Source organism: Bombus flavifrons, chromosome 1 (assembly GCF_040668555.2).
Source record: "Bombus flavifrons isolate JBK064 chromosome 1, iyBomFlav1_principal, whole genome shotgun sequence".
NCBI lineage: Eukaryota > Metazoa > Arthropoda > Insecta > Hymenoptera > Apidae > Bombus > Bombus flavifrons.
In genome coordinates, this window is record NC_138442.1 from 13,797,850 (window position 1) to 13,825,731 (window position 27,882).

At 36.0% G+C, this 27,882-nt stretch overlaps 2 protein-coding genes and 1 long non-coding RNA gene across 8 annotated transcripts; 2 read left to right on the forward strand and 1 right to left on the reverse strand.

The window, feature by feature from the left end:
• The first annotated feature begins 17 nt into the window (after positions 1 to 17).
• Positions 18 to 2,996, forward strand: LOC138189866 (facilitated trehalose transporter Tret1-like). Of its 2 annotated transcripts, none has more exons than XM_069132130.1 (4): positions 18 to 913; positions 1,005 to 1,271; positions 1,398 to 1,821; positions 1,949 to 2,996. In XM_069132130.1, exons 2-4 carry the CDS (start codon positions 1,059 to 1,061, stop codon positions 2,590 to 2,592), a joined length of 1,281 nt encoding a protein of 426 aa, XP_068988231.1. In that variant the 5' UTR covers positions 18 to 913; positions 1,005 to 1,058; the 3' UTR covers positions 2,593 to 2,996. The 2 variants fall into 2 exon arrangements, with proteins under 2 accessions (XP_068988231.1, XP_068988222.1); XM_069132121.1 differs by having other exon boundaries at positions 1,009 to 1,271.
• On the reverse strand, positions 2,710 to 25,029 carry LOC138189881 (uncharacterized). 4 transcript variants are annotated; one of them, XM_069132166.1, is made up of 8 exons: positions 24,886 to 25,029; positions 17,127 to 17,250; positions 16,852 to 16,937; positions 11,336 to 11,428; positions 6,846 to 6,908; positions 6,428 to 6,511; positions 4,714 to 4,945; positions 2,710 to 4,045 (listed from the first exon to the last, which is right to left on the reverse strand). In XM_069132166.1, exons 1-8 carry the CDS (start codon positions 24,958 to 24,960, stop codon positions 3,906 to 3,908), a joined length of 897 nt encoding a protein of 298 aa, XP_068988267.1. In that variant the 5' UTR covers positions 24,961 to 25,029; the 3' UTR covers positions 2,710 to 3,905. The 4 variants fall into 4 exon arrangements, with proteins under 4 accessions (XP_068988267.1, XP_068988257.1, XP_068988276.1 ...); XM_069132156.1 differs by having other exon boundaries at positions 6,374 to 6,511; XM_069132175.1 differs by lacking the exon at positions 11,336 to 11,428 and having other exon boundaries at positions 6,374 to 6,511.
• On the forward strand, positions 24,885 to 27,716 carry LOC138189912 (uncharacterized). Of its 2 annotated transcripts, none has more exons than XR_011176153.1 (3): positions 24,885 to 24,971; positions 27,126 to 27,195; positions 27,289 to 27,716. It is a non-coding gene; the product is annotated as an uncharacterized LOC138189912 (long non-coding RNA). The 2 variants fall into 2 exon arrangements; XR_011176155.1 differs by having other exon boundaries at positions 24,953 to 25,094.
• The last annotated feature ends 166 nt before the right edge of the window (positions 27,717 to 27,882 follow it).

A 27,882-nucleotide genomic window follows, 5' to 3' on the forward strand; every position in this document is an offset into this window, starting at 1 on the left:
TACATCTTGCAACCTAGTTAGGTTATTAGATTGCATAAATTGCAGTCTGATCCATACAGCTTGTTACTACTGAGGCTTAGCGTATATAAGCCATTACTACTGACAGTGATCTCGGACAATGGTCAGACGTAATACGTATCTCACGTGTAATTATGTAATCTACAACCAACTGTTACACCGTGATTTCATGAAAATATTTGATTATTTATAAATAAATTACTTTATATATTGATAAACATCGTAGTTATTATATACATGCATGGAAGTAATTTTCTGCTTGATAACAAATGTCTATTTTGACAGAGCTTTCTGTTTATTCACAAAAAGAGGAACACCAAGTAATGCAGGAAGATACATACGTTGTTTTATAAAACTCCATGAAAAAATTAACAATAAACTAAATAAATGTAATGAGATTAATGTTCAACGTTTGGTTACCCGTGCCGCACATTAATTAACATTCAGGTAGTTAATTTCGTTATCTGTGTTGTAGATTGCGAATACATACCGGTACATATGCTGGTTATTGCTTGTGCATGTAAAAGATGATTATACTATAGATATGAAATGGAAACTGTTTAGAATTTCCCCACGAATGTTATTTACGTATCTAATATATCTCGTAAAATAAACATCACTTATTTTATGCACACATTTCCATCTATTGTAGTTGCTTTCGAAGCACGCTTACGTGGAATCATGATAATTAAAACACCTTGCTGGAACAGTCGTTATCGCGGTTTGTTCACCTTCGAAATAGTTACGAAGGAAAGACTAATTGAAAACTCTTATCGATGTAATTAGGTATATCCGTCGTGAAACCTAAATTTTCCTAGTGAAAATATTCGAACAGTGTATCACGTGGCAGTTGCGAACATGTCGAATGCAAGACTTTATTTGATAACTTTCGTAGGTAAGGGAAATTCTATAAATAGTATTATCTATTTTGTATATAAGTGAATTATTAATTTACAAATTATGATATCGATAATTGTTGCATTAAGACAGTGTGTTTGGCCCAATTAAATGCGGGCCTGTTTTTGGAATGGACGTCACCAATGATAACAAAATCCTCAGTCGATGACTTTCCTTTCAAAATCGCTATCGACGAAGCCTCCTGGATAGTATCTTCATTAAAACTTGGAACAGCGTTCGGTTGCTTTCTTTCGATATTCATAGTTGACTTTCTAGGCAGAAAAATTTCGATATTGCTTACTATTATTCCAACTTGCCTAAGTTGGTTATTAAGAATATGGAATCCATCGATTCTGGTAAATATGAAATCTGAACTTTCAGAATGTTTATTTATCAAATAATCACTCTAGAATTTTTGTAACACATTTTAAAAGCATAATGAACTTGTGATATTTTTCAAACGTGATTTTTCCTATTTTTAGAATCTGTACGTGGCCAGTTTCATAGGCGGGATTGTCAGTGGCATAATTTTCACGAGTGGCTCAATGTTCGTGACAGAGACCTCTCCTGCGCACATTCGCGGTGCCTTGTGCAGTTGCTTTATATTAATGCATTATTGCAGTAATCTTTTGGGCTGTGTAATCGGCTCATTTAGCACCGTGCACCAATATTCTTACGTGGCAATATCATTGGCAATGCTGCAATTCCTGATATTCATTTGGTGCCCTGAAACTCCTTATTACTTGCTGCGCCGAAAAAAATTCGCAGCTGCCATGGATTCTTTGATATTCTTGCGCGGTTCGGGTGACGTTACCGAGGAAATGGATTCTATCATTAGAGCAGTCGAATCCAATCCTCGATGCAATGGGATATTGTCTTCTATCTTACACTTAATTTCTGAGTCAGGTAAATAAAATCTTCGAAAAAATCCTTGTAAAATTAAAAAATTTATAAATTTCCGTAGTATCGAACATAAAACGAACCTTGTCGCCAATTTCATAGCTTACAACGTATTAAGTATTCAACTTTTTAGGAGGAAAAGCTGCGATCTTAATCGGCGCAGGTGTAATGACGGTGCAAGCGTTCTCAAGTTCGATTATTCTTATCAGTTACGCCCAAACGATCTTCGAGAAGATCCACGACGTTCAACTGCAGGGGGTCTACACCAGCATCGTCTTAGCAACGGTGTATCTGATCTCGTATCTTATGTGCATTAGCTTGGTGGATCGTTTAGGAAGAAGACCTCTAATGGTTATATCCACCATAGGCGTTTCTAGTTGCAGTTTCCTTTTGGCTGTCTACTTCTGCATGCAAGAGAACGCCGTAGATACCACGAATCTTCGGCTGTTGTCCTTCGTAGCAGTATTATTTTACACGATAAGCTCCTCTTTAGGATTGGCCAGTGTACCTTTCGTTGTTGTAAACGAAATATTTCCAATCTATGCGAAAGCAACGTGTATCAGTTTTTGTTTCTGCATAAATTTCGTATGGTCGTTTATCGCGTTGCGTGTCTGGAGTGAGATCATGTTCGAACACAACGCATATTCCCTTGTCTTTTGGTTTATTTCCTGTCTGAACACGTTCAGTATCTTCTTTCTAGTGTTTTACTTTCCGGAAACGAAAAGAGAATCGTTATTGCAAATTAGGAAGAATTTTATCGAGGGAATGAAAAAGTGATTAATCAGGCCATTATTTTGGTTGAAAGGTGTAATGAGTCAAGAAGATTGAAAGTACACGATTAATTATGAGAAGATGTCGTTGTCGAAAAATAAAAATAGCATCTATTAAAAAACCACATAAATTATTTATTGAAAATGTTAGAACAACCTCTTAAAAGTCCATTTTGGAACCTATGTAAACAGGTACTGCGACACATATTGTAATTTACAGTAATATGTACATTTAAGGATACGAACAGTCTGGAAATCGCCGAGTTCATATCGATATTTGGAATCGTACATACTTTACTTCGCAGCGGGTGAATTTCGAGCAGCGTAATCCGTAATAGAAACTAGGGAACAAGCATTGTAACTCGACAAGGGTGTAGTCGAATCGATACGAAATAAATAATTTTCCAAAAATTGCATTGTAAAAAAGAAAGAATGTTCTCTTTCCGCCCGAAAATACAAATTTTTCTAAAAATGTATAATACAAAAATACGATTGGTCAGCTTGATTGCACAATTTTACTCGCGTTTAATGTACATTCTGTTAAAGACACAGGGATGTTCGTTCATTTCGAAACAGTATCGGACATTGGATTAAGCTGATCGATTTCTGAAGTAGTTGGAGTATTGTTTGAAGCGCTAATCTTCAATTGGAAGATCAAAGTTCGTTATCGTGACAACAGAATCATCACAGAATGGCGTCAATATTGATCGACAGTTGCGCAAACGTTTGTCCTTACATTCAACTCGATCGCCTCTGATTCTGCACCTGTACACTTTACGGCTTCCGTGATAACCCAAAGAACCTAGCGCGTATGTCGTACCTAGCGCAATAAATGAAATTAAGACATTAATTTTGCGCGAACGTCTTAAATTTCTTCGAATGACAGTAGAGTATATTTCGCGAGATGACGCTTCTCTTGTGACAATTTTAATTGACTTCTAACGATAATATAGCACGAAATGTAATACTATCGCAAATTTAGTAAATATGTCGTAAGAAAACCAAAGAGTCAGATATGCGGGTACTATCAGTTGAAAATAACCGACAGAGCAGAGGTGGCAATCGATCAAAATGCTGATATAAAGAATAGACCATCGCGTTGAGTGAACTAGCATAGCGATGGTGTTCAACCGTCGGTTTCTTGTCTCACAGCTTAGCTTGTACTCGAGGACGTCTTTTACGAGGATAAATTATTCATTGGTGGTGTGAAACCATTCGTAAGCCGCATGAATTTCTCAGAGAGCTAAGAGAACCGGCAGTAAATGGCAAGAAAATTTTGTTGTTATCTCTTACGTCGATGGTACAGGCAGAGTCTAAACTTCAGGTGTGCTGACTATAGCTATTTTTCTGAGACAGAAGAACCTGATCGATCGTGGCTTCCTCGAGCTTCAACGAGGTCGACGATGTCGCGTGTTCGTTCTTTGCTTCCATTTGAAGTACCAACATCGTGATTGGAACTTCTGAAACATATATACGTAGACATACATGCATAGTAAGAATGTGATGTTTCGAAATTGTCGTTGATTCGTTTAGCATGGCGACAGGAAAGCACAGATCAAGGTAAGTGATAGTTGCGACATAAAGAGAAAGCATAGAAGCACGTGTTACATACAGACGAATCTAATTAATGAAAAAGATCAAAAACATATTTTCCTAGAATCTTGTTTGAATAAGCGACAAAGTGAATTCCATCAATGTTAACTCGCACGTACAAGTGATCCCTATAATTTATTCACCACTACTCTTCACCACTACACTTCGTAAGTAACAACTCAAACTCTGTGTGTCCTAGCCTTCAACTGAAACAACCGCTCTTCTCTACGATCAATTTAAGATGGAGCAAAGCTATAAACTAGGTCGACGATATAATTATCCGTTTGAACGTTTGATAATACAATAAATTGGAAATTTCATATTGCGTGCTTCTGAAGTTAATTTGTCTCATCTATCAGGCTTGTAAATGTCACTGAAATCTTATTCTAGCATTCTAGTTTGCGTTGTTAAATTTTACATGATTTAATTTCAGAAAAGAACGAAGTTAAGTTAATCTGTTTCTTTGAATACAGAATAGAAATGCAGAATGGAATGGAGGTGTGCATATGCATGTAGAAAGCGGGCGTGCACTTACCGGATTTTCCATTCTGGCTGTCGGGCGCCGTGTCAGGGAACTGGACGTGTTTCCTGGATGGTCGTCCCGTGACAGGACTTTTTTCCAAGGAGAGAGTGTTCTGACCGGTCGTAGGACTCTGCGTCGGTGTTGCAGTCGCTTTGGTTTCATTGTTGGTCGGCGCCCTTCGAGAACTCAAACAAGACGTTGCAGTCGTAGTCGGTGGCTGAATGGCATACCTCACTGCTGGAACCTTCAAAGGTCACTTCATAAGACCCATTTTATAATTGAATTTCGATGCAATCGACTTCTTTTCGAAAGATAACGAGTAAACGGAGTTTTTTCAGTTTTTCTTTGAAACTCCAGCGCGAGTGCAAGATAACTGAGTTTCGTGTACGAGAGCTGGCGCGAGAGGAGTTTAATCGAAATTGAAGATCGTCCGAGATAATCTGGTTCGTGCTAGTACGAAGGTTGCGAACGAACTTTTTGTTTTATGATGTTTGAATTAATCTTGATTGCCGCGATTCGTATTGGGATATTTTTAAGGAAACGTTTTATTACATAGTATATTGTCGAGTGGACGAACGTATATCAGAGACGAGATTGGTGCTACCCTGAATTTTCCGGATGTCAGTCATTCTGAATGACGCTTATTCGAGCAACCTTCGCTACGAGGGATGTCGCGACGTCAAACACTGTTCGAAGAGAGCTAATAATACGAGCTCGATCTGTACACCGACGTGCACGTATAACGTCATCAGTAACACAATCTACATTAATCAATGTCGGAAGATACCATCAGGTTAGCCTCTTTGCTTCGATGTGTGATATATTGCATATAAGTACCTCTTCATATCATCGTGATAAATAATTTTAATTCGAAGAAGCCAATATGCGATACTGCTCACAGTCTTTAATTATTTAATATCAAGCGTAATTGTTTATGATTGCTTCGGATTGTTGCGTACTATTATCGTTCTTCTATGGAGTAATAAAATATTGATCGTGCGACTTATCTGTGTTAATGATACGTCATGCTATAAAATATTTCGCAATAATCTTCTTTTTTTTCGCATTATACATTATGGTTCTTTCCTTTTATTTTTACCGTGTACGACTTTATTGTGAATTAGTGGAATGCGTAAGCATTTGAAGAAACCATGTGAATAGCATGAAAAAGGAAACGACGATGATGGATAAGAATTTAGATTAAGCAACAAGAAAGTTTCTATTTGGATAATAAGATTGTCCGATATCGATGCTTTCGAGACCTTTTCACAGCCTTGGAGTACTAATTTTTTTAGAATAGCAGAATTTCCGGAATGGTGAGACATAATTGGATTTCCTTCGAAGAAGTTCTTGCTCGTTGTTCTTTATAACTTTCACTACAAACATAATGGGAACAATAATTTTGTGGACAGACAATCGTTATTTAAATGTCGTTCTGAAATATATTTATCACCGCAATCTAATAATATAGTTTAATAATAGTACCCGATTTCTCGGGACAAGAAAAAATTGTCTTGGGGTTCGTATATGAAATTCATATATCATATGTTGACTAAATAATAAACTTCAATGTTTTATCAGACGTTACTCTCGAACCTATCCATAATTTTCACGATTAGTTTCGTCGACAACAATACGCTAACTATTCGACAATACAGTTAGTACACTTAACTTTTCGTCCCTTATTCCGTTCCTCTTTCCGTTGAGAGACTCTCAGAATACTGACCCTGTATTCGTAGTCATCCGCGACGGTGCCTCGACCGGCCATATATTCTTGATACTGGGAGATCACGCACAACACGGAATATATCTGAAGTAAAGGATACGTGGGATATAGCCCATAAGCCGGCGCCTGGTCATCTGATAACGTAACACATTTTTTCTACCTATGTTTTATAATTGAAAATAAAAATCAAGGTCAGGAACGAAAAACAAAAGTCGATGCAAGTGAGGCGTATCGATGGTACATTATGCTGTTATGCTTCAATAAAGTTGCATTATATGGAAGAAAGCGTATTTTAGGAATTAATTAAAAGCATAGATGTTTTATAGACGAATGATTTTAATTAAAGAAAAAATTGGAATATCTCTGGAATGTGATTATTTTTTATACAAATTGATTCCTGAAATGTATGTATACTCACGTTCAGGCAGAGAAGAAAGAAGTTCAATGTGTATAACATCACTTTCGTCGGGTCAAAAGTGGACTGAAACAAGATCGGGATAAAATTAAATTACTCGATTCGACGAACATCTTGTGAATGTAATATAATTAATGTAATATAACACTTTACAGTATATTATTTTTTCTTCTACAATTCTTCCTAACCATCATCGTAGTTCCCGTTTATCTTTATAGTTACCCTAAAGAATGCACTGTAATAACACAGATTTTGTCGAACAATTGAGGAATCGTTGCAATTCCTGAAATCGATTACAGGGAGGCAGTAAAAGGTTGATGTTTGCTATTATTCGCATCGAGTTTATGTATTGAGCGTAGACCGGCTGTAAAATGCTATTCGATTCCCTGCGGCGAGTACGTGGTAGTTAATACAAAAGCCTTTCATGAGGAGTAAATTTACATTGAACGTTGTTTGCATGCTGTGCTGTCTGACTTTTTAACAAGGAATTATATTATGTAGAAAAGACATATTTTAAAATTCTGACGTTATAGGTACTATAAAACAAATAAGACTTGATTTTTCTTCAATATGAATAGGACAACAGCACCGCTGAATATAACATTGATCAATTTCGATTCGAATCGTTTATTGAAACAATCGGGGAATGTAATCTGAACCATTTCATGACGAAATTCGCTCACAAATTCCGCAAATCGGTCATGATGCGAAGAAAATCGGAAATATCTCTGTCGATCCTTGATAGTTCACTGGAAATTTTATTGCACTCGGATAAATTGTATCGGTGCAAAAGCAATACAATAAAAAAGGAACAAAATCGACACGTGTTTTCGAAGAAGGTAGAATGAAAACGTTTTGCGTTAGACAACGCTACTCAGTTACGACCTTTTTAAACGCTAATGTCCGAATATTTGAGTTTCTGGTATGGTTATTTGTTTAATTAGATAATTACTGTTTAATTAGTGATAATCCGATTGTAATTATATTAAACTCGTAATATTGTTCGATTATATGTTAGATTATTTATCATTAACCGATTCCACATATCAAGAAAATAAAAAATGTATACATTTTAACAGAAAAATGTACACGTTCTAATTGACAATCTTTGATTACCAAAGAAACTTCGCGAACAGATTTCGCCTTGTTTTATGTAGCTGTATCGTAACAGAGCCACGAAATGTATCGTTAACTTAGAGGACGAGTGCATCAGTTCATAGTAGTTCGTGTAATTACGAGCGATATCTAGCATCGATGTTACCGGTTCTCGTTACCGTTTCCGATAGGGAAAAGGCCATTAAAACGGGGAACGCGTTTACGAGTAAAAAAATGCCCGACTTCTTGACTTAATAATGATATGATAATTTGATATTCGTACATGAAAGGAAGAAAGAGGGAAAGAATGAAGAATACTTTGTCGCCTTTGTTTTTGCTTTACGAGAAAAAAGCTCGACGCGCAAACTGTAAGAACGTTAATGAAGATTGCGCGTACCGGCGCGGCGTGCAATACCGTCAGATGCGCTATTATTTCAGAATGAACTTTTGCATCTGGCCTCCTGGTGCACGGAATACACTTGGCATGCGACTCCAGTCACGTGCATTTTCCCCTGTGTATTATCGTTTACATGACTATACTCTTATATTCTCGTTTATATCGTTGCATATTTATCCGTTTCGCACATTTTCATGCATTTGTAATTCGTGTGCTTTTAGCATATATTTTGCTTCACTGTTCTACCATTTTTGTATTTCCCCTTTCAAACAGAGTGACATATGAGAACCATTTCACTGAAAAATTGAGATCTCTCCGCAATAACAGTAGGTACTTTTTAACTTACTTGTTCTTAGAATTTTGTTTATCTTGGTATTTGTCATTATTTCGACGTCAACTTCTGTGTCTATTAACTTGGTCACGAAAGGAATTATACCTATTATTCGGCTGTTGCTTATTGATCCGATTTGAATAGGTCAATGATGTTATCACATTCCATTGTATACACGAAGTGATATAATACGATTTAACCAAGAATTGATCTTCATCACACACAGGTGGCTACAGAAATCTCAATTAAGTAGATAAGATAAGATACCGTGGTTAACGCAATTACGATACCACAGTATGCCTGATATTAACTTCGTGAAAATTCAATTATGATCGAAATTCTATTTGTGAACGTTTTTCTATCCTAAACGGTAAAATTCGATTCGCTAAATTAATTACTTTCAACTAACGTAATTTGCGAAGGGTCGGCTTCAGTTTCCAAAGATCACGATAAACAGTCATCTCGATTGACATTTTAATCAGCATTTGGCACTTTTAGAACTTGTCTGCTCAAACTCGTGAAGCGTCGTTTTCGTTCAACAAAATTCCAGTCTCGATGATTAAATCAACAAAACTTTTCGACGCATTAATTGCGCGGTCGAAGTACTTCGAAATCTCTCGTATCCCCATGTCGAAAGTGTTTCATATATAGTTTATTAGTAGTTTCATGCTAGTGTTTCAGTGCATATCTTAGATAATCACCATGATATTTCGGTTGGGTCAATTTATCTCAAATGAGCTTTCAAAATAAAAAAGAAAAAAATAATTGGTGCGTTAAAATTATCAAATTACCAGAACTATATGTAAAAAGATTCACCTGTGCAAAGACGGCACATCCGATTCATTAAAAACGCCCAAATGTTTTGATTTCATGAATCTAGATCAGTATTACTGTGGAGTGGATATATAAATACAAAACACGTTGGCTATTTACGTATAAGTATCAAAATATCATGACAGCACGACTGTTGAATAGATAGACTCTTTAACGACGTCAAAACATTTTGCATTCGTGAATTTAAAATAAATTCGTTCGAGTTCTTTAACACACTACAAACATACAGAATAATTAGTTTCGCTACTAACGTTGAAATACCACGACTAAACAAGTTTTAAATAGCCTTGTTCTTTTAAATGTGTTGTAACCTTTCAAACTCGTTGATCCAGAACATCTGCATTTCCCGAGGAAGTATCTTGAAAGCTTTTAAACGTACGAATGCATACGTAAGTTATTTGTCGTACGTTACAGCGTTACGAACCAGAAGACGCAAAGTAGGTTTTCTCTTTAAAGACATAAAAATGGGACAGAAGCGCGAATGCACAATAAGTTGGTGCCTGAAATACATGAAAATCACGAGACAAAAGCACTCGACGCTCTCGAATCACACGGTTGAACGACAGTCTAACCCCTTTAGCACCGACTGCGGAGAAAAACGTCGCAGCTGTGGGAAACGTGCCCATGAAACGACGAAAGAGCGACAGAGGAAGAGTAAAGGAGAAAAGTCTGAAGGAGAGTTTGGATTGCTGCCCGGTAAACAGTTCATGTTCCTTTCTTATGTCATACTACGAATTCTTCGAGACAAAAAGCGCCGGACAACGGTAATTGCGTGGCTGTGTGCCGTATGAGGAAGTGCTCGATATAATCCACGAATGGCATTAAATGTCTTCACTTGTGTGCCCGTTCGAAACTCGCTGTATAAAAGTTGTAAGCTGTCGAGGGATACAATTTTAAAAATAGGCGAAAGTTTCTTATGGGCGAGTAAAGAACTTTGGGTAAAAAACGAACAAAGTTTCCCAGAGACGTACGGACCATGATTTTATCGATCGATTCGGATATCGGACTTGTTGGGGACAGATTAGAGAGTAGTTGAACCGATTCTTCGAAAGTACTTGGTTGTTAAAAAACATGCCAGAGTCGAGATTCTATGATGTAATGCGAGTTCGCTTGGATTCGGTCCAAAATTTCTTGTTCCAATGAAGCGACTGGATAGAACGAACCTTCTTTCTCCGAATGAAAGAGCGCTTTTTTCATATTCAACGTTCCAATGTTTGGAGAAGGTCTCATTACCCAGAGGTCGTAACTTAAAAGCGTGAACCTAAAAATGAAGCTTCCGAAACTGGGTCGAAGAATTCGTAATCGAAAGCTTCTGCGAAGAATCGCATCGGCAAATTGCGGGTTAGCGAAGCGCGAGAATGCTTACCCGTGCCTTCGAAATATGATCTCTTTTGAAATTACATTTTTAGTTTTTATTCCCAATCGTGCTGCCACGAGAGACCTCCCGTGGTTTGTATTTTGTTCGGCGAAAGAAACATCGACGTATTATTCTTTTGGATAGATGTTCTCACCGACTGACGCAAGCCCGCAATTATCACAGGCGTATTCTCTTTCCACGAAAACCAGAAATCATATGGTTTGTTCTCACGAAAAGAGGAAAAAATATCGTAGATGGACCAAACGAAAATATTATAGAAATTTCGTCACGACTTTCACTGCTAGATCCATTTGTTTTATGTGAAACACGTAATGAGTTTTTTCAGGCGATTTATTTTGTAAATGTACGTAATATATCGAGTATTTTTAGAAATTCCGATATTTTTTATACATATTTTATTCTGATATAAAATCATCTAAAGTTATTTTCTTAGTATATCCAAAGAAAATTGTACTTACCGCAGCGATGAACAGGTACAGGGAATGTCCCACATCGATAAAACAAATCGTGACGATGACGATGATCCAGGGTATGAGAAAGACACGTTGATCCTAAAAGATGTCGATCAAAAGTGAACACAGATGAATGGAAAAGAAGAAGGCTGGTTTCGAGGGAGTAGTTTCATAGTCCCTCTTTAACTTTAATATCTTTTTTCCCCCTTGTTTATCTGGCGTCCTCTGGAAACATTCGATCCGACTCGTTGCATCTCGCCAAGGTAAAACGAGGAACACTGTCGAAGTAAAGTCTACTCAGAGGGTTAAGAGTTTAGACGAGCTCTCGACGGAAAAGGGTGGAAAGTTTCTCTTCCATGGAGTAGGAAGACAATTGTGTCGTCTTTTCTTAGAGTCGCGAGTTGTTACGTTAGACTAAAGAAACGGTGCAATTATGCACAAGGTCGTAATAATTTACCGCTGTTACGCTTATGGACTTAACTCCATTGCAAAGCCTTCAAACGACTATTATCTAAGTCATTTCTCCTCATTTTACAAAATAATCGATGTATATTTTAGAACGAAGCTTTCTGAAATTAAATAAATTTTCTTATGCTTCGTTATTAATCCTTTGACGCATGGTTACATCATGCTATAGAAATTCATAATATTAGATCTTTTGGTTAATTTTTAGCGGAAAGTGAAAATTCATTCTATTCCTCGATTTATTATGCTGCAATGCTGTCGTCTGATTTGTCATTAAATGTAATTTGATATTTCGTACGAAGACAAAGGAGATCTTAAATGTTGATAAGTACTAGACGAAACAATCACTTGCAAAGAAGGTTCGAGTATTGAGAAACATTGAGTATCGTTTTGGAAGCCAAACGAGCTACTTTTGTGGCTCCTTTTATAAACTCCCGTAAAAATGCGGCACGTGAGACAGCACTATGCTTATGTAAGCTCACAGAGAAACAATTTTCCGTCTTCAACTGTATTCCCGAAACCAGGCTGCTTTGAAATGCGATTCAAACAGACTAAACCTCGTTTGAAGTTTCGTTACGTTTGCCAGCATATTTAAGCCTGCGAATATCTTGTGCGAAAAAAACTGATTTGTATATCTATATACAACATATATTTTGAGTACGGTGGTTTATAATTAAAACTGTGCATTCTCATGTGAGTTTTTGTTGTAGAACACACGTCAGCTCGTATCATTGTTTTCGTAGCATGCGTACACACAAGAACGAACGAACGTACTATAATTTGTTTCAGAATATTCTATATCTAAAAACTGGGTTACCCATTGCGAGGACGTTAAAATATAAAAAATTCTAAAAGTGTGTTGTTTCGATAGACCTCGAAAAAAAAAAAAAAACAAAAATATTAATGTTTTCATAGAATATGTGTTTTTAGAGAACACGATAGATTGTGAGTATCTCATACGTGACACACACTTGTTTGGAAATTCCAACTAAAATATCGTGATACGTAACGTGTTAAAAATGATGGATGCCGGATGACAAATAGCGGAGCGAAGAGGGTGAAACCGTGAAACCCTGAATTCGAGATCTTGGCGAAATGTGGCCATGGTTATTCATCGCCGGTTACTATCACGAAATAAACGCGGTAGTTTTGCCATAGAATGATTAATGGACGTGCAGATCGATACGAAGAAGAAATGTCAAGTCGACTCTGTGAATTTTAGTATCCAGAATCGCAAATTTGGATCTATTAACAATTTTTCTCGGCATCGATAAGGCAAACAACAGCCTCTTTTTAATAAATATCTCAATTACAGCCAAGTAATTAGAAAATTAAGCGACGAATAGGAACCATATAAGGTATCTGTTAAATTCATTTACTTCTTTTTTCGTATACAGAGACAATATTGAATCTTGTTTAGCAATATAAATATAATTTATTTTCTCTAGATTCAATTTCTAAATAGGTAGAATTAAAAAAGCATGTTTCAAATTTCCAGATGTTATTTTTAACTGTCATGCATTTAGCTTAATGATTGCAGAGAATTGTTTGTAAGACGTATCGAACTTCAAAAATATTACAGGATCTTTAAACTACCAAGTAAGATAAGTTGAATTTATTACATAGAAAGAGAGAGAGAAAGGAAGAAAAAATAAAAGATAAGAAATGTTTCAATAAAAACAAGATGTAGATTTCATTTATATTTTTTAAGTTCACCGTAATTCAAATAAAGCGAGTTTCTATTGATGATAGAGAAGAACAATAAATATTGCTTGTAAAAGGAAATACTACCAAGGAGACGAATCTTTTTCCTCTCTTTATTGTTGTGCTCGATGGACGTGTAGACACGAACGAGGGGGCACTTCGAACCGATCACGTTGCGCTTGTGTTTTACGTAAGAGAACTGTTCGCAACGTGAGTGATAGTCGTGTCGATTGCATGCGAAAAGTGTCGATAAATCAGCGTCGTGACGAAAATTGATATTTCTACTCGGGTTTACGGACGTTTTTCCATGTTCGAAGGAGCATTCACTTGGTGAACGTGTACGATTCTGACGACTGATGGATGCGCCATCGAGGCAACATCGAGATTAACTCGCCGAGCTTAATTGCGTTAACGTATCACGGATTCGACGGAATCCACTTTGAAAAGTTAGTTTCTCTCCGGGGTTAACAGAAGCGTTTCATCGCTGCTCTGTAAATCCCTTGCTAATGTTCACCACGGATTGGTTTCTAAGTTTCATGCGCGGTGATGTGGCAACAAAGTAATCGAGCTGCGTGAAATCCTTCGAAAGTACAAGTAAAGTAACCTGCTTTTTCTCTACTTATATTTTCTTCGACAGAATCCCCGAGGCATAGATAGTTCACAAGCTTGGTAAAAGTTTTTCAAAGACCGCAAAGTTTGTGAGGCGTTAATGACGTCCATTTTTCAGCATGAAAGTGTAATTAAATATGGTATCTTACTTTGTGTAAAAAAAAAGATTTAAAAAAGCTTTAAAAGTATAAGTAATTTGATCTTGTTTCTGCGATAATCTATGAAGAGGTCATTACGTGCAAAACGAGCTTGTTGAATTGTACTTATTACCTATGATACGACGTTTCTTATCTAATCAATTATTAAGGTATTAGTTCAAGAGGTACGTAGGGAGCTATTTGTCCGTTGTGAACGATCAGTGAAAGATGTTAAGGATGTTTCATCGAATTATTTCTATGAATATTTAACGAAGAAACGTTCGATTTTGTATGACGTCTTGTTTTGAAAGATAGGTAACGAAAATTCAATTGCGGGGCAAAACTGCGGAAGGAATTTCGCGGTTGGTTGATGTTAGCCCGGGGATGTTGTCTTATCTCGCTCGTAAATTTTCTGTACCCTCGTTGACTAGATACTACGTCAAGTATCTCTCCTCTGTCTTTCCCCTTCCTGATTTCAAGGGTTGTTATAACGAATGCTTTGAAATAACTATACACTTTAATTACCCTTGTCCTTTGTATTTCTTTCTCATAAATGACACGTTTCTATCATTTTTTAGGCGACAATGCGTAAATTATAACCATAATCTTAAAAATATGTTGTTCTTATTATTGCTTTTAGTATTTGTCGCTTCCTAAATTAAATACGAGTACAAAAAGAACCGTGTACAAATGTGTGTAAAATGCAGGGACGAAATAGAAAAGGATTTCGGCACCGAGAGATATTCTGAAAACGATATCTTTCTCGATTCGACAAGCTGAAACTTCATTTCCGATTTGCCTTGATCCTTCCGTATCAGGAGATTCGTGTTTCTACTTTCTCCAAGATGATGATAAAAATTGCATCGCTCTGCCCTGAAGGTCGGGTTTGTCTATCATTTGAGATGAACTAATAGCAAGATCGATACGAGGACGATAAGACGATTGAAGGACAAAATCCCAGCTACACACTGAGTGCACTGTGACTTCCATTTTCTTAAAGAGTAAAAAAAAGAAAATGGAAGATTATGTAGAAACGAATTCTTTGGTTAATAAACTCATTTGTGTAATTTATAGTGTGAAATTAATTTGAAATTAATTCGAAAGTTAGTTTCCGAGGTTTTTGTAATTTAAAAATCAGAATGCGTCACCTTATAGTGGATGACAGAAGTAAAGCGTTCGTGCCGAAAGTAATTTCAATTTATCGAAAATTATTCAGATTTATTTCCACAGGTGCTGCTTTAAATTCAATCCCCGGCTCCCCCTTTCTTTCTTATAATCGATTTTAGGAAAAACAATTTCCAACTACCCGCGTTTCTCCATCTGCGACTAAATCTGATACAAGAGGATCGGAGATCCCGCACTTTTCCCTTAGTCGCGTTTTTATTTCCGTGATTCCTTCCCACTTACGTTATCGCAGTATCCTCTTTTGATGTTAGACATAACGATCGAGGGATCGCGCGCAATTCTACATTTTTGAATGCGGAGTTAATCTTATCCCTGCTAACAACTTCCATTTCGCGCAAGAATCACGTGCCACGGGAATGAATACTACGGCTTAATGCTGGTGTGCGTGCAAAATACATCTTTCCAGTGTAAAATTAGGCGGATGAAATACTGGAGAAACACGAAACTGGTAGATTCTAGAAATTTAATTAAACAGAGTCATTTGTATCTAAGAATAATCGATTTTGTAAGAATGATATAAATGAAAAAAAAGTATTTACTTATTGTTTGGTAATCTTTTTTGAATAACTTACTAATTAATTATATATTTAAGAGATTATAATAAATTGATATTATATTCCATTTCAAGTCTAAGTTTGGGACGATGGAATTTTCAAATTGTACGAAACAGTATTCATCGAGCTTCTTTGATAAAGCAGGGTTCTCTATAGGTACCAATACATGTACGTGCGTACATATGTTCGAAATGTTGTACGACTATATGGCCTATACACCACTGCCGCTAGCGATGCTAATTTGCCTCAACCAGTGACCACCCAAGAAACTCGTCGATATTTCAATATGAATTTCCTCCATTTGAAGTAAAATGCTACATTGAGGTTTAGTATTAATATGTAAGTTTGTTATTAAATATGTTCTAAATCAAATATCCAGAAATATATTTTTATTTTCTATTTTCTTATAAAAGTTAATTAAAACGAATGTACGATCTTTTTTACGGTTCATATGTTACTTTGAAATAAATTTTTCACTCTTAATCTTCCTGTTTGAAATGTGCTTTGCAAATGACATCATCCGGGACTTTAATCCGAACTTCTACTTAAGCTTTACCGCGAATTTAAACCGACAAGGAACTTTGAACTTCTCTGATTCAAAAGAACGCGACGTGCATCGGGAAATTTCAGACAATATCTGTCGTAAAGAAATCTAAACGACGAGGGCTTTACAACTGTCGTTCTAAATTCATCTGTCTACAATTTAACTGCAAATCTTTCAATGAACGAGAGCTCGACAAAAGTTTTCATTCAAAGTAAAAATGCATATTTACGTTACAATATGTTACAATACGTACAACACATACAATATGTTGTGGCACAAAACGCGATGGGATTGTGTTAAAGCGTTATGTTTGGAGCATCTTACCTTACAGAGGCCATAGAGCAGCAGGATACTGCAAATCACACCGCAACACGAGCATATAAGCAGCGTCACGTTAAACCGCACTGTCGCTGAAGGAATAGAATCATGTTAAACGTGAGATCTCGTTGTTTTCAATTTGCAACTCGAGAATAATTTCAGGCAATTACGCGTGATGAATTCGGTTGTACCGCTTAGTGACTTATATTACGGGAATAGAATTGGAGAATTTTCTCCCGGTGCATCCACCGTGAGCATTGTTGTTACAGCCAAATACTCACTAGGAGATATGGTGTCTGGTTCTAGGAAGCTGGTGGATTCGGGTAACGAACGATTCCCCCGCAGATATTGACTCTCCCCCTGGAGCACTTTACCCGTGGTTAGCGCCAATACGGTAAAGTAAATCTGAAACAGAACAAATAACGGCCGAACCATTCGTCATGAATTATTCTGATTACGAGTTTACCGAGAAAGGTACATTGGTTGAAACAACTTGGGGATCGAGCTCCTCAGGAATACCGAAGCGCTAATTGAATATCGGAAATGAAATAGATATTGTGTACTTAATGTAGCAATATCGGTATCAAGTATTTAATCTTCTTTTTATCCAGCATTAAGTAATTATACGATGCCATTTTAACTTCCACTCGCCTCGTGCTTGAAACTGTTACTATTTTACTATCGAGAATTAGTTCGTTTGAGTTCCTACTCGTTCAAAGTAAAAGTTCGGTATCGTGTTCTGTCTCTGGCCAAATATCGAATCGTGGTTTATCTTTGACTTCATTAATTAATTAGTCTAAATCCGTTGAAAATTCTGTGTAACGTGTAAAGGTACGTAAAACGTCATTAGGTGCGTTCAATTGGCATTAACTTTTCAAAAATTATCTATCTCTAATTACGTTTTGATTGAAAATTGAATTTGAAATTTTTTCCACGAAAAGGGGTAAGTTTTGTTCGAGGATTGCCTTTCTTTCTGCTCCATCCACTTCAGTCGGATTGCAATCGGATCCTTGTCGATTGATCCACTTTTGTTCCTTTACTTTTTATGCTCGAACCTCCTCCATGGAAACAGGGTATTGTTTTGAAATTGGAATCTTCAACTCTTCAGATTGCATCCCTCTCGAGTATCCACTTCATAATACAGAACAAAATATTTATAACTTTATGATCCCAAGATCTTACGTCCCCATATTGTGCCTGATTTATCTCACATATTTCGTATATTTCGTACATTAATAACACGAACATAAGTTATAGAACACGGCTCTAAGTCCCCTTTTACATTTTGTAGTTTAATCATCTCAGACCTCGAAACTCATTTTCAGCCTTAATTAGTCCATTTCATAAATCCGTGCTCATAAGCACGCAACTTACACGTTCTTTGATAGAACTTACGTAATTCTCTTAGAAAGTAAGAATACAAACATTACTTCATCTCGTTAAATCGATGTGTTCGCTATAGTTGTATTAAAACAACAGGTAAACAAAGTTTCGCCGCAATCCAATGTCTTTAGGGCACGATAAAAAATGTAGCCATCGATCAACATTCCCAATGACTTTTGTTCGATATCTACGCTCTCGAGGGAAGAAAAGTCGCTTTCATTTAAAAAGCACGACTTTACTAAATGTACTTCGGTATTTCGCGCATTTGTCAACATTTATCATTCGTTGGTCGATTTGACGCGCGTTATGAATCTTGCGTTGGTACGCGTATATACGCGTGGTACACAGGCACGAACCAGCTGAAAAGGATGAGTAAGTGGTAAAAGGCGTGCTTCTTGAGGGGTGCGTCGCGTCACTCTTCTCTGTTCTCTGTTCTGGACGAACGATCGATCCAACGTGACAGAGGTTATTGAAATTGCTTTCCCCCTCTCATTGTCTCTTGTTGGGTAGTTTCGCCGTCCTTGGACCAATCTTGTCATTTTTTACGCTTCCAACGTGTTGTCAAGTTTGCGAACGTCTAAAAACGTGCAAAGAAAGCGTTCAGTCGCGTTTCTTTGATCTTGTACAGTTGCGTGCTTCACATTTCGACAACTTAACTGTACGTAGGTTCTGTCTTAATTTAGAAATAGTAATTTCTAGAAATTTTACCTTATACACGTGGTTTACTTTTGTTAAAAATATGCCAGCTGCATGTAAAATTACATAAGAATATTGCGATATATTTTAAGCGCCTCGTAGAATTCCATGTTTAATGAAAACACGTGTTACGAGCTTACGTAAAACTTGGTGTAGTTCGTGACATAAAGGATCGCTTTCAATGACACGGACAGAGTCGCTTATTCTGGTACGTTCAAAACACGTTCGGCTTAATTCAACTATAAGCGGATGATAATATAAAATGGCAACTAAACATCATCAACTAACGGGCGAACTCTATGGTCCAGAATTAATGAAGGATAAACCAACGAAGTCTAGTAAGACCTTCTGCCCCCTTTCTGTATGTGATAGCAAATGGAAAGGAGATTATCATTCATGGTACTAAAGATAAAAGCACCCTTTCAGTATTTCACCATTAAAGCTAAACATATGAAACGTCATTTATTCGTACCCTGATGCAGAGATGAATTTCCATCCTCGTATCCCGTATGACGGTATTTGCATTTTTCAGGTTTCGATCGATACAAATCGGGCATACAAAAAATTTTCATGTCAAAATGAAACAAGAAATATAAAACGGTACTGACGTTTTGGTAGCGTAACAAATAATCGATTGGGGCAAGAATGCGTAGAATATTTGTTCTATTGTATCCGATGTTATATCCTGCGAAAAACATAGAACTTGATACATAAATGTTTTCGACAATTCATCAAAGATATTTTTATTTCTATTTTACTCCGTGTTATTAAAAACACAACTGGAAACGCTGTTCTACGATATTTCCTTGTATCGCGAAATAAACTGTAATCAAAGCAATATCCATGGAACCGCGTTCCTCCCATCGAATTCAATAAGCCATCGAAACTGGAGCTATACCCGTCATTCGAAAGGAAATAGGGAGCGAAGCTGGTGTAAAAAAGACGATCTACGAGGAGCTGATAGCCCATTTGAAAGGACGAGAGGTGAATTGTTGGCTTTTCTACTAGGACCCACCGATATGACTTTTTAGCTAAAGGAACTTGATAGAGAATTTCTATAACGATACAAGCATAACAATAATGGATGTCGAATATAAATGGTATCCGTGAGAGTTCGAACTTTTTATTCCCTCTATTTTCTACACACATGCAATAACTTGCTTCTAAAATTCGGAACTTAAGAACATCGTGTTGTTTTTCTGGAAATATTAGTCTGCTTTTTTATCCTACTCTATTTTCTCCTAACATTTTTGTTTCCTTTTCGTTAAACGCTATCGAGAGATAGGGAAATAGAGATTTTGCGCTATGACGCAAATGCAGGAACAGCTTCTCTCGAAGATAGGTGGAATTCTTTTCTTTCCGCAGTTGATATTTCTTCTGAGAAAATTGTCTTCGTCTATTTTTGATAGAAATATTATTATTAGAAATGATACAATTCAAATTTATCACAATAATCTATCTTTGAATAGAAAATTAATTTGTACCAGTAAAAGGATGTTTTTTTGATAATGCTTCGTGTAATCAAAATACCTGATCATCTAAATTTCGTATTTCTCGCCTCCGATTCTATTAAATTCCGATCTTAAGTAATTTAACATAACTTTAATCACTCTACAAACGCAACAATATTAAATTACCAATCAGGGAAAGTGTCAGATCTCGCGGTTGTTGTACGAATTAAAACGACCATGCGATTTGCCGTGTTTCAATTAAATCGTGCCGTTTATACGTTGAAGCGTCTGATTACTCGATACTTTAATCCCTTTTGCACGTTACTTTGGATTATACTTTAATCCCCAGGCTCGATACAATTTATAATTAAACAGACATTAAACTCTCTATATGCCTTTTAAAATATCCATAAGTATCACGAATGCAAAAGCCTTTTGTTGTTCGTTAATAATTGAACACCACAGAGAAATTTGCGAATTTTTTTGTTCAAGATTATGCTTAAAATCCCTTTTACTCCTAGTCGGATCACGCTTCGTGCAGTATGAAATTCTCTAGAATAATAATAGAAAATCTCTCGAATAGTATTTGAGGTGGGTATTAACGCTTGTATAACGCGTGATTCTTGTTGTTCCAAAAACGTTTCATAGAAATGGATTAGTACATGTAAAAATATCAGAGTAGATAAATTTACATCTTTGTGAAGACATTTTCGACAATGATACGTAGAAACGTCTGGGGTGGATCGAAGTTATAATGGAATGTTACCCGTAGTTATTCTGGATCAAGTTAGATAACTTTCTAGACACGGTACATGTTTCATTAAAAGTGAAGCTCTTCGGTTTGAGTTAATTATTCTATTACGAACTCTTGCAAAAACTCTTAATTCAAGAAATTTTCATTCTTGACCAGCAGAGTGAAAGGAAGCTCGAAAGCAAATTTTAATTTACTTAGGTAGGTACATTTATTGCTTGGCGTTTATAATTTGTGGAGAAGTTCCTTCTTCCCTCAAAAATATTTCATCTTTCTTTTCATAAGTTTGTACGAATTGGTCAAGAAAATAACAAATATTATGCGTAGTGTCACGTCATAATTACTTAATGTATTCGAAGTTAGTGTATCTCACAAGTTTGACTTAACTGAAATAAATTGCACTTTGCAACCTGATCCACGCAACGTCGGACATCAGGTTCCTTCATCAAAACTTTTTTAATTCTTATCTCCCTTTTTCTCTCCTTCTCCTTCTCATTCGAAACTTCAACCCCGTAACAAAAAAATGTCAAGTAATAAAGGTCCAAAGGAGCTTCTTTTTCCTGGTATTCCGCTGCAATCCAGTCGATTTGGTCACGTCTTTATGAGGCATCAAATATTGCCGATACAGCTGTTCCACCCCCTTCCCGTAATTCCAGTCTAAATTAAATTTCGTTACTCGATATCTTCCATTTCATTTTAAAATCGACGAGGTCGTCGCGTGAGTTTAATTCGTTCGTTATTCCGGGAATTATCGTACGTTTAGATAAAAGTACTAATTCTCCTTTGAAATCTTTTAATTTTTTTTTTATATTTTAACATATCTTCTCTTCAGGGAATGTGTTGCTAATTGGGTGTTTTTAAAACTTTGTACAATCACACGAAAAGCCATAATATTTTTCTATTGTAGTCGTGTGTATTCAGCATTTATCTTTCGTTTACTTTTCCACGTAGGTTCTATCGAAATTTGATCAGCGAACTAGGGCAACTGAATTTTCATCCTCTTCCAGAGGAACGAAAAATTTGCAATTAAACTTATTCGCCGCATGTCTTAATTTAAATCGATTCGGTATGCGACCTCGCTACTTGATGTCGTGATTAAGAATACATCGACCTCTATATTTCCTATCACGACACAATAGAAAATGAATAGTAGCTGGTATGATTCTCCTATGTTGCACGGGTCAATGTAAATGTAGCCCGGGAAATATAAATTTATTATATTCATTTTTATCAGATATAGGTACGTATACACATATATTTTTTTTATCGGAAAGTTTGACGATAAATGTACATATTTGAAGTTATCCTACGTAGAAGGCAATATCGCAAATACATGATGTCGAAGGTGTTAAAACTAGCCCGACAGGAACATATGGGTTCGAAATTTCAAGAAGTTAATTCTATTTCAAGCCACTCGAAGCAATTAATTCTGTTGCCGAGTTACGCGTGTCGTATGTGTGAGAAACTTCCCGATATAGGATACCTTTAATTTAATCCGATCGATGGAAACTATATTTATATCTATTCGAAGCTATAATTAGGTATACCGAAACACCGAGTTCGGTGTTCGTGTGTTGTTTGTAAAAAATAAAATTTATAAAGTTATCTTCTTCGAAATAAAGTTGCGAATTCTGAAAAGATGTATTGTTATTGACATTTCGGTGATATTTATGAGTTTAATAAGGGGAAATCATGGAGGTATGTTCCTCGATGCATTGTCTATCTAAATGAAGTTAGTAAAATCTGAATGCATGTCAAAGCTTTTTATCGTGAACTCTACGTCGAACACGAGCCTTGCAAGCTTAGACGAGTCAGTGTAGTAGAATGGTGAACTATTAATTTTGTACACAATGTGATATATAAGTTTACCTGTTATAAATTGTGTACTCATTGTCAGCGTTAAACTGATAATGTTTCAGATAGGTATTAAAAGTAATGTATACTGCTACGAAACGTTTGCAAATTAATTTCGAATAAATAATTATTATAATTTTTTATTACTCAAAATTAATTAAATTTTTCACTATTTGCACAAAGATTGAAAATTCATATTCAATCGAGAAAATTCAACGAATAATTTACCTAGTTTTCCAAAATTCAATCTTTCGAATCACGCTTCGCGCCCGTAAACTACAGTGAATGAATTTCCAAAATTTTGGTTCAAGACAAATTCGCGTTGAACGTTATTGATTTTCTGTCATGTTTTGCAGACTGTGAAAGAACCTTTAATCTTTTAATTATTTCCACAGAGTTGAAACATTTCAATTGTAAATTTTACGAACCTAATTAAAGAATTTCAATGCGATTGGTAATTAACTGGTCACGGTTTTAAATGTATTTCGTAAGAATGAAAAATGTTCGATAGTGTTTCTATATTTGATTTTTTCGAGGATGATTCGTGACTAGAGCATGTAACGTTTAGGCAATAACAGAAATAGGCGTCTGTCTACTTTTTACGATCTTCTGCGTAAGTGCTTACAAGCATGCAATACACTTTATTACAGTACACTTGTTTACAATTATTTACGATTCGTCCAAGCAATAAAATACATTAATTCTAACGAATGCATATATTTTTCTGCTTTAAGGTACTATATTTATGACAGTAAAAATAAAACGAATCAAAAATGTCCTGGTTATTAACATTTTTCTTCCTCTTCTTTAATTTTTTGTTGATTAAAATATATGTATATTATTAGAGCGGAAAACACTAGGAAAGTTGCAAAGAACAAATCTTGCTCGTTTTACCATTGCGCATTTATACATTTTCTTTCAATTAATGCAGCAGCTTGGTACGGCTTAATAAATTTCTTGTTACTACTACATAGGGCAAAGCTTTTACATTTTAGCCTAAATACATTAGAACATGACTACAATAATTCCTCGTTTAATTATATTTAATTTTCCCTTTGCATACGGTAGAAAACTTTGGACTTTTACCTATTTATTTCCTTTGAAAGGAAGCTGGGTTCCTTTTCCTGAGATTGTAATTGAATGTTTTTCCGCTACCACTGCATATTTTTAATGAAATGATGCTTGATGGGTACGAATTTTTGAAAACGTATATCCTTGTTATACACTACTTTGACTACTTAAAGAAAATTGCGTTTAAATGAAAAAACATGAAGAAACAAACAAATAAGTAAATAAAAATTGCTACTTGTATTTAATGTAATGCTTTCATTTAAGAATTTCATTTCAAGCAATTAATATTTTTTCGTAGTCCTCATTTTTCAAATTTGAAAGATAGACGAGTTTCAATTGTATATTACAACAACAGACAATAAATTGTATCAACTGTGTGTGTTAATGCAACCGTAAATGTATCATTTGTCGTAATGAGTCCTTATTATGAAGGTAAAAATATTTTATTGCCGCAATAAGAGTATAAATCCTCGAAATACGTTTACTCTTTCCACTGTGCACGCCAATATATCGTACTTACTTGTTTACATTTTTTTTAATACCGTGTATTACATACTGGTAATAAAACACGTACTTTTATCGCGCGTACGTACCAGCGTTTATCATGCTACTGTTTCACGATCAAATATTTACATTTCGATTGCTCTCTCAGTTGACAACGTAGTTACGTTTTCAACGAAAATATGTCACGTTTATGGTATTGTATATTTTGCCTCTAAATACATATTGCTTGAGAAACATTATCTTGAAAAAATGTAGACAACTTGTCAATAAGAAAGATATCTAGGGAATGTTTCGGGTAGGATAAGATAGGAATAATAATACGATACTTACTCCGGAATAAATAGCACAGGCGAAGCTACCCCTCCTGACTGAACGCCAGCAGCAACAGGATTGCATGATAGCCATGCTTTAAACGCGTGAGTGATCGCACATTACACATACATCCAATAGAAAAATTATTTCGTGACACGTAAACTGGCGTCTGCTACATGATCATATATATAACTCATGCTGTACGGAAATAGCAAGACGCAAAAGAGGTGAGCGACGACACCAAAACATTGTTGTTCGATCGTAAGGCCGAGGACCGGCACGTGTGGTAGTTCGATTCTCACTGCCGGCCTTTACGATGTTCGCGGCGCGAAAACTCCAGCAGGCGCATGCGCACTCGCCATCATCGGTCAGTTTGTACTTTTTCAGCTGAATAACGTGCTTCGTATTAGTTGACACCAGCTGAATAATATGCTTCGTATTAGTTGACACACATAGAATTACGTATAGCAGGCACAGCGTTGTACTCACGTAGAAAGCAGGATGATCATACTCTCATGGGACATGCATAGAAATTTATATGTATAGAAATTCTGAATGCTAATGGAAAAAGTTAACCCCTGAGATACGAATTTCAACAGCATTCGAATTCGTCGAATCACTTGCTAGAGTAAACAGAGATTGATTTTAAATCAGGGACTTCAGTGTATGAGGTGTAATGGATGGAAACTATCGTATGGTTAAAAAGATAGTTGTTCGGACAAGATGTAATATATTAAGGGAACTCGAAAATAAAACGTACATTTTGTGTAACTTGTTATAAAAAGTTTTTAGCGAAAAACGACATTTTTATGATATATGGACTTTGATTTCTTTTTAAGACAGATGTAAATTTGCTTCGATAATCATAAACTTTCATAAATGATCTTACCGTTTCGCTAGTGCGGAGATAAAGTTGTGATTTCCTTTTCTTGTTGCATGACAAGAAATTTTTGGTGAATTTGCCCTCTAAAAAATGGGTTTCCGTGACAAGGTCGGCATTTCGCTCAAGCGGACGAAGGAAACGATCGACCGTTTCGCAAGCCTCCTTACATTTTATGCCAAGCTCAACTGCATTCCGCCTTATGCATATTTAATCAACTCGGTTTCCAGCATTTTGTGTATTTTAACATTCGGCATTTCTAACCGGTAGTTTGGACAAATTAAAAAATGAATTACTCTGTCTGAACGTATCCTAAACTACTTTTACCTCCTACACTTTCTTTCCGTTTCAGAATTCACGACTCCCCGCGTTTTGTGGCAAATTATACATTTTATTGGCCGACGAGCATCAAAGCTTTATGCACAAGTCGTAACATTTTCATGCTTACTAGTGATGTATAGATTATAACGTCCATACCTACTGGTGATCCTTTTTAAAGTCACTAACAGCGGTTAATGATATTCTGGATCATCCAACATTTATAGGACAACGCTCATAACGTTTCGAGTTTCGCTCCCGTACCTTCCACAATTACAATGGATGGAGAAGGTTCCGAGGTTTTCGCTGCTCTGTATAAATCAGGACACCTGTAGACAACAGAACCTATTTCGTAGAATTTATATCGCGAACATTGACGTAGAGGAGAATTCGTTTTCACGAAGAAAGGTTATCTCACTGTAGACAATAGTGTTCTCCATCGCATAGACGTGTGAACGCGGTATAAATTGCGGTACTGGTAGCAGTGCGAGCGAAAAGTGGCGACATGGATACGACGAGAATAAAAGTAGAATGCTTAATTTTACATTTAATGTGTTTTATCTTATTAAACACCATTTCCTTCTTCCCATTTAACTTTATGATTAATTAAAATACGCATTAGTAAATGCAATTTTCGCCCATTATTCAAACTTCGTATTAACTGTAAATTTTTCATCGGAATAATTGTACCAGTTATTGTTCCATGAATTTTACGAATGAGAATGTACGAAGCGCGTGCAGGACAAATTAGTATGGAGTTTGCGCTTTTGCTTCCCGAATGTTTCGGAGCGAGCCCGCTTTTTTACCTGCATTTCAGAGAATTTGGCAACACATAAAATAAGAATTTTCCTGCTACGCTATAAATCTCGTTCTCGTTTTAGGTTTACGTAAAATTCGTTTCCATTTTTTGAAGGAGAGAAAATGCTTTTTATATGCGCCTTTCTAATAACCTATCGTGTTAAGCGTTTTTTGTTAAACATAAAGTCAAAGCGAAACGTTCGTTTACTAAAATTGAATTCTCAGTACTATTTAATCATAAATATCATATTTTTGATTGCAGATTTAAATCGAATTATTCCCCAATGGGAGAGTCATAATTCATATTCTGCCCAATGCAGAATAATAAATAGGTAATTGGAATAATAATTGCAAACAGTTTAGCATTTTCAAAAATAAAAGTCTTTTTGCGTTCATTTTGGCTGACATTTGTGTGCATGCAATAGGATGAAGGTATTCTGTGTTTTTACCATACGTGTACCAATATGAGAGGATCTGAATAAATTCCAGACTCACCCCCTCTTGACCCGCCATAGGGTCTACCCCAATAACATCTTATCACGTCATTTGTGTGGAATAAATAAACGAAGGCCCCCGTCGGGTTTGTGGAATGAGTGCGATATTTATAACCTGAGCTATTTGTTATCGTTTAAATACCAATTACAAAAGTTAAAACAACAATGAAAACATTTCATATTTCGCGGGTTTATAATATAAATCTTTTTCATCGTTTAAAGGAAAAAACTAGACTTCAGCTTTAATGTAAAAATATGAAAGACATGTTACTTTGAAATCGTGCCAAAGCTTGAGTGGCATTCACTTAAAGCTTATTTGTTACATCCTCAGGGAAATAAAGACTAATAAAACGCATAAAGAAACGCGACATCTTTTCTTCTTGATACCTACAGAGTTTTGCTTTTCTGTAACTTTTTAATTTTTTCCTTTTCCAGTAACGCGCTTTGCTTTTAAGCGAAATGGGAAAAGGAATGGAAATTCACGTCTAGAAACATTTAGTGAGCCACAATACCCTTCCATTTTGT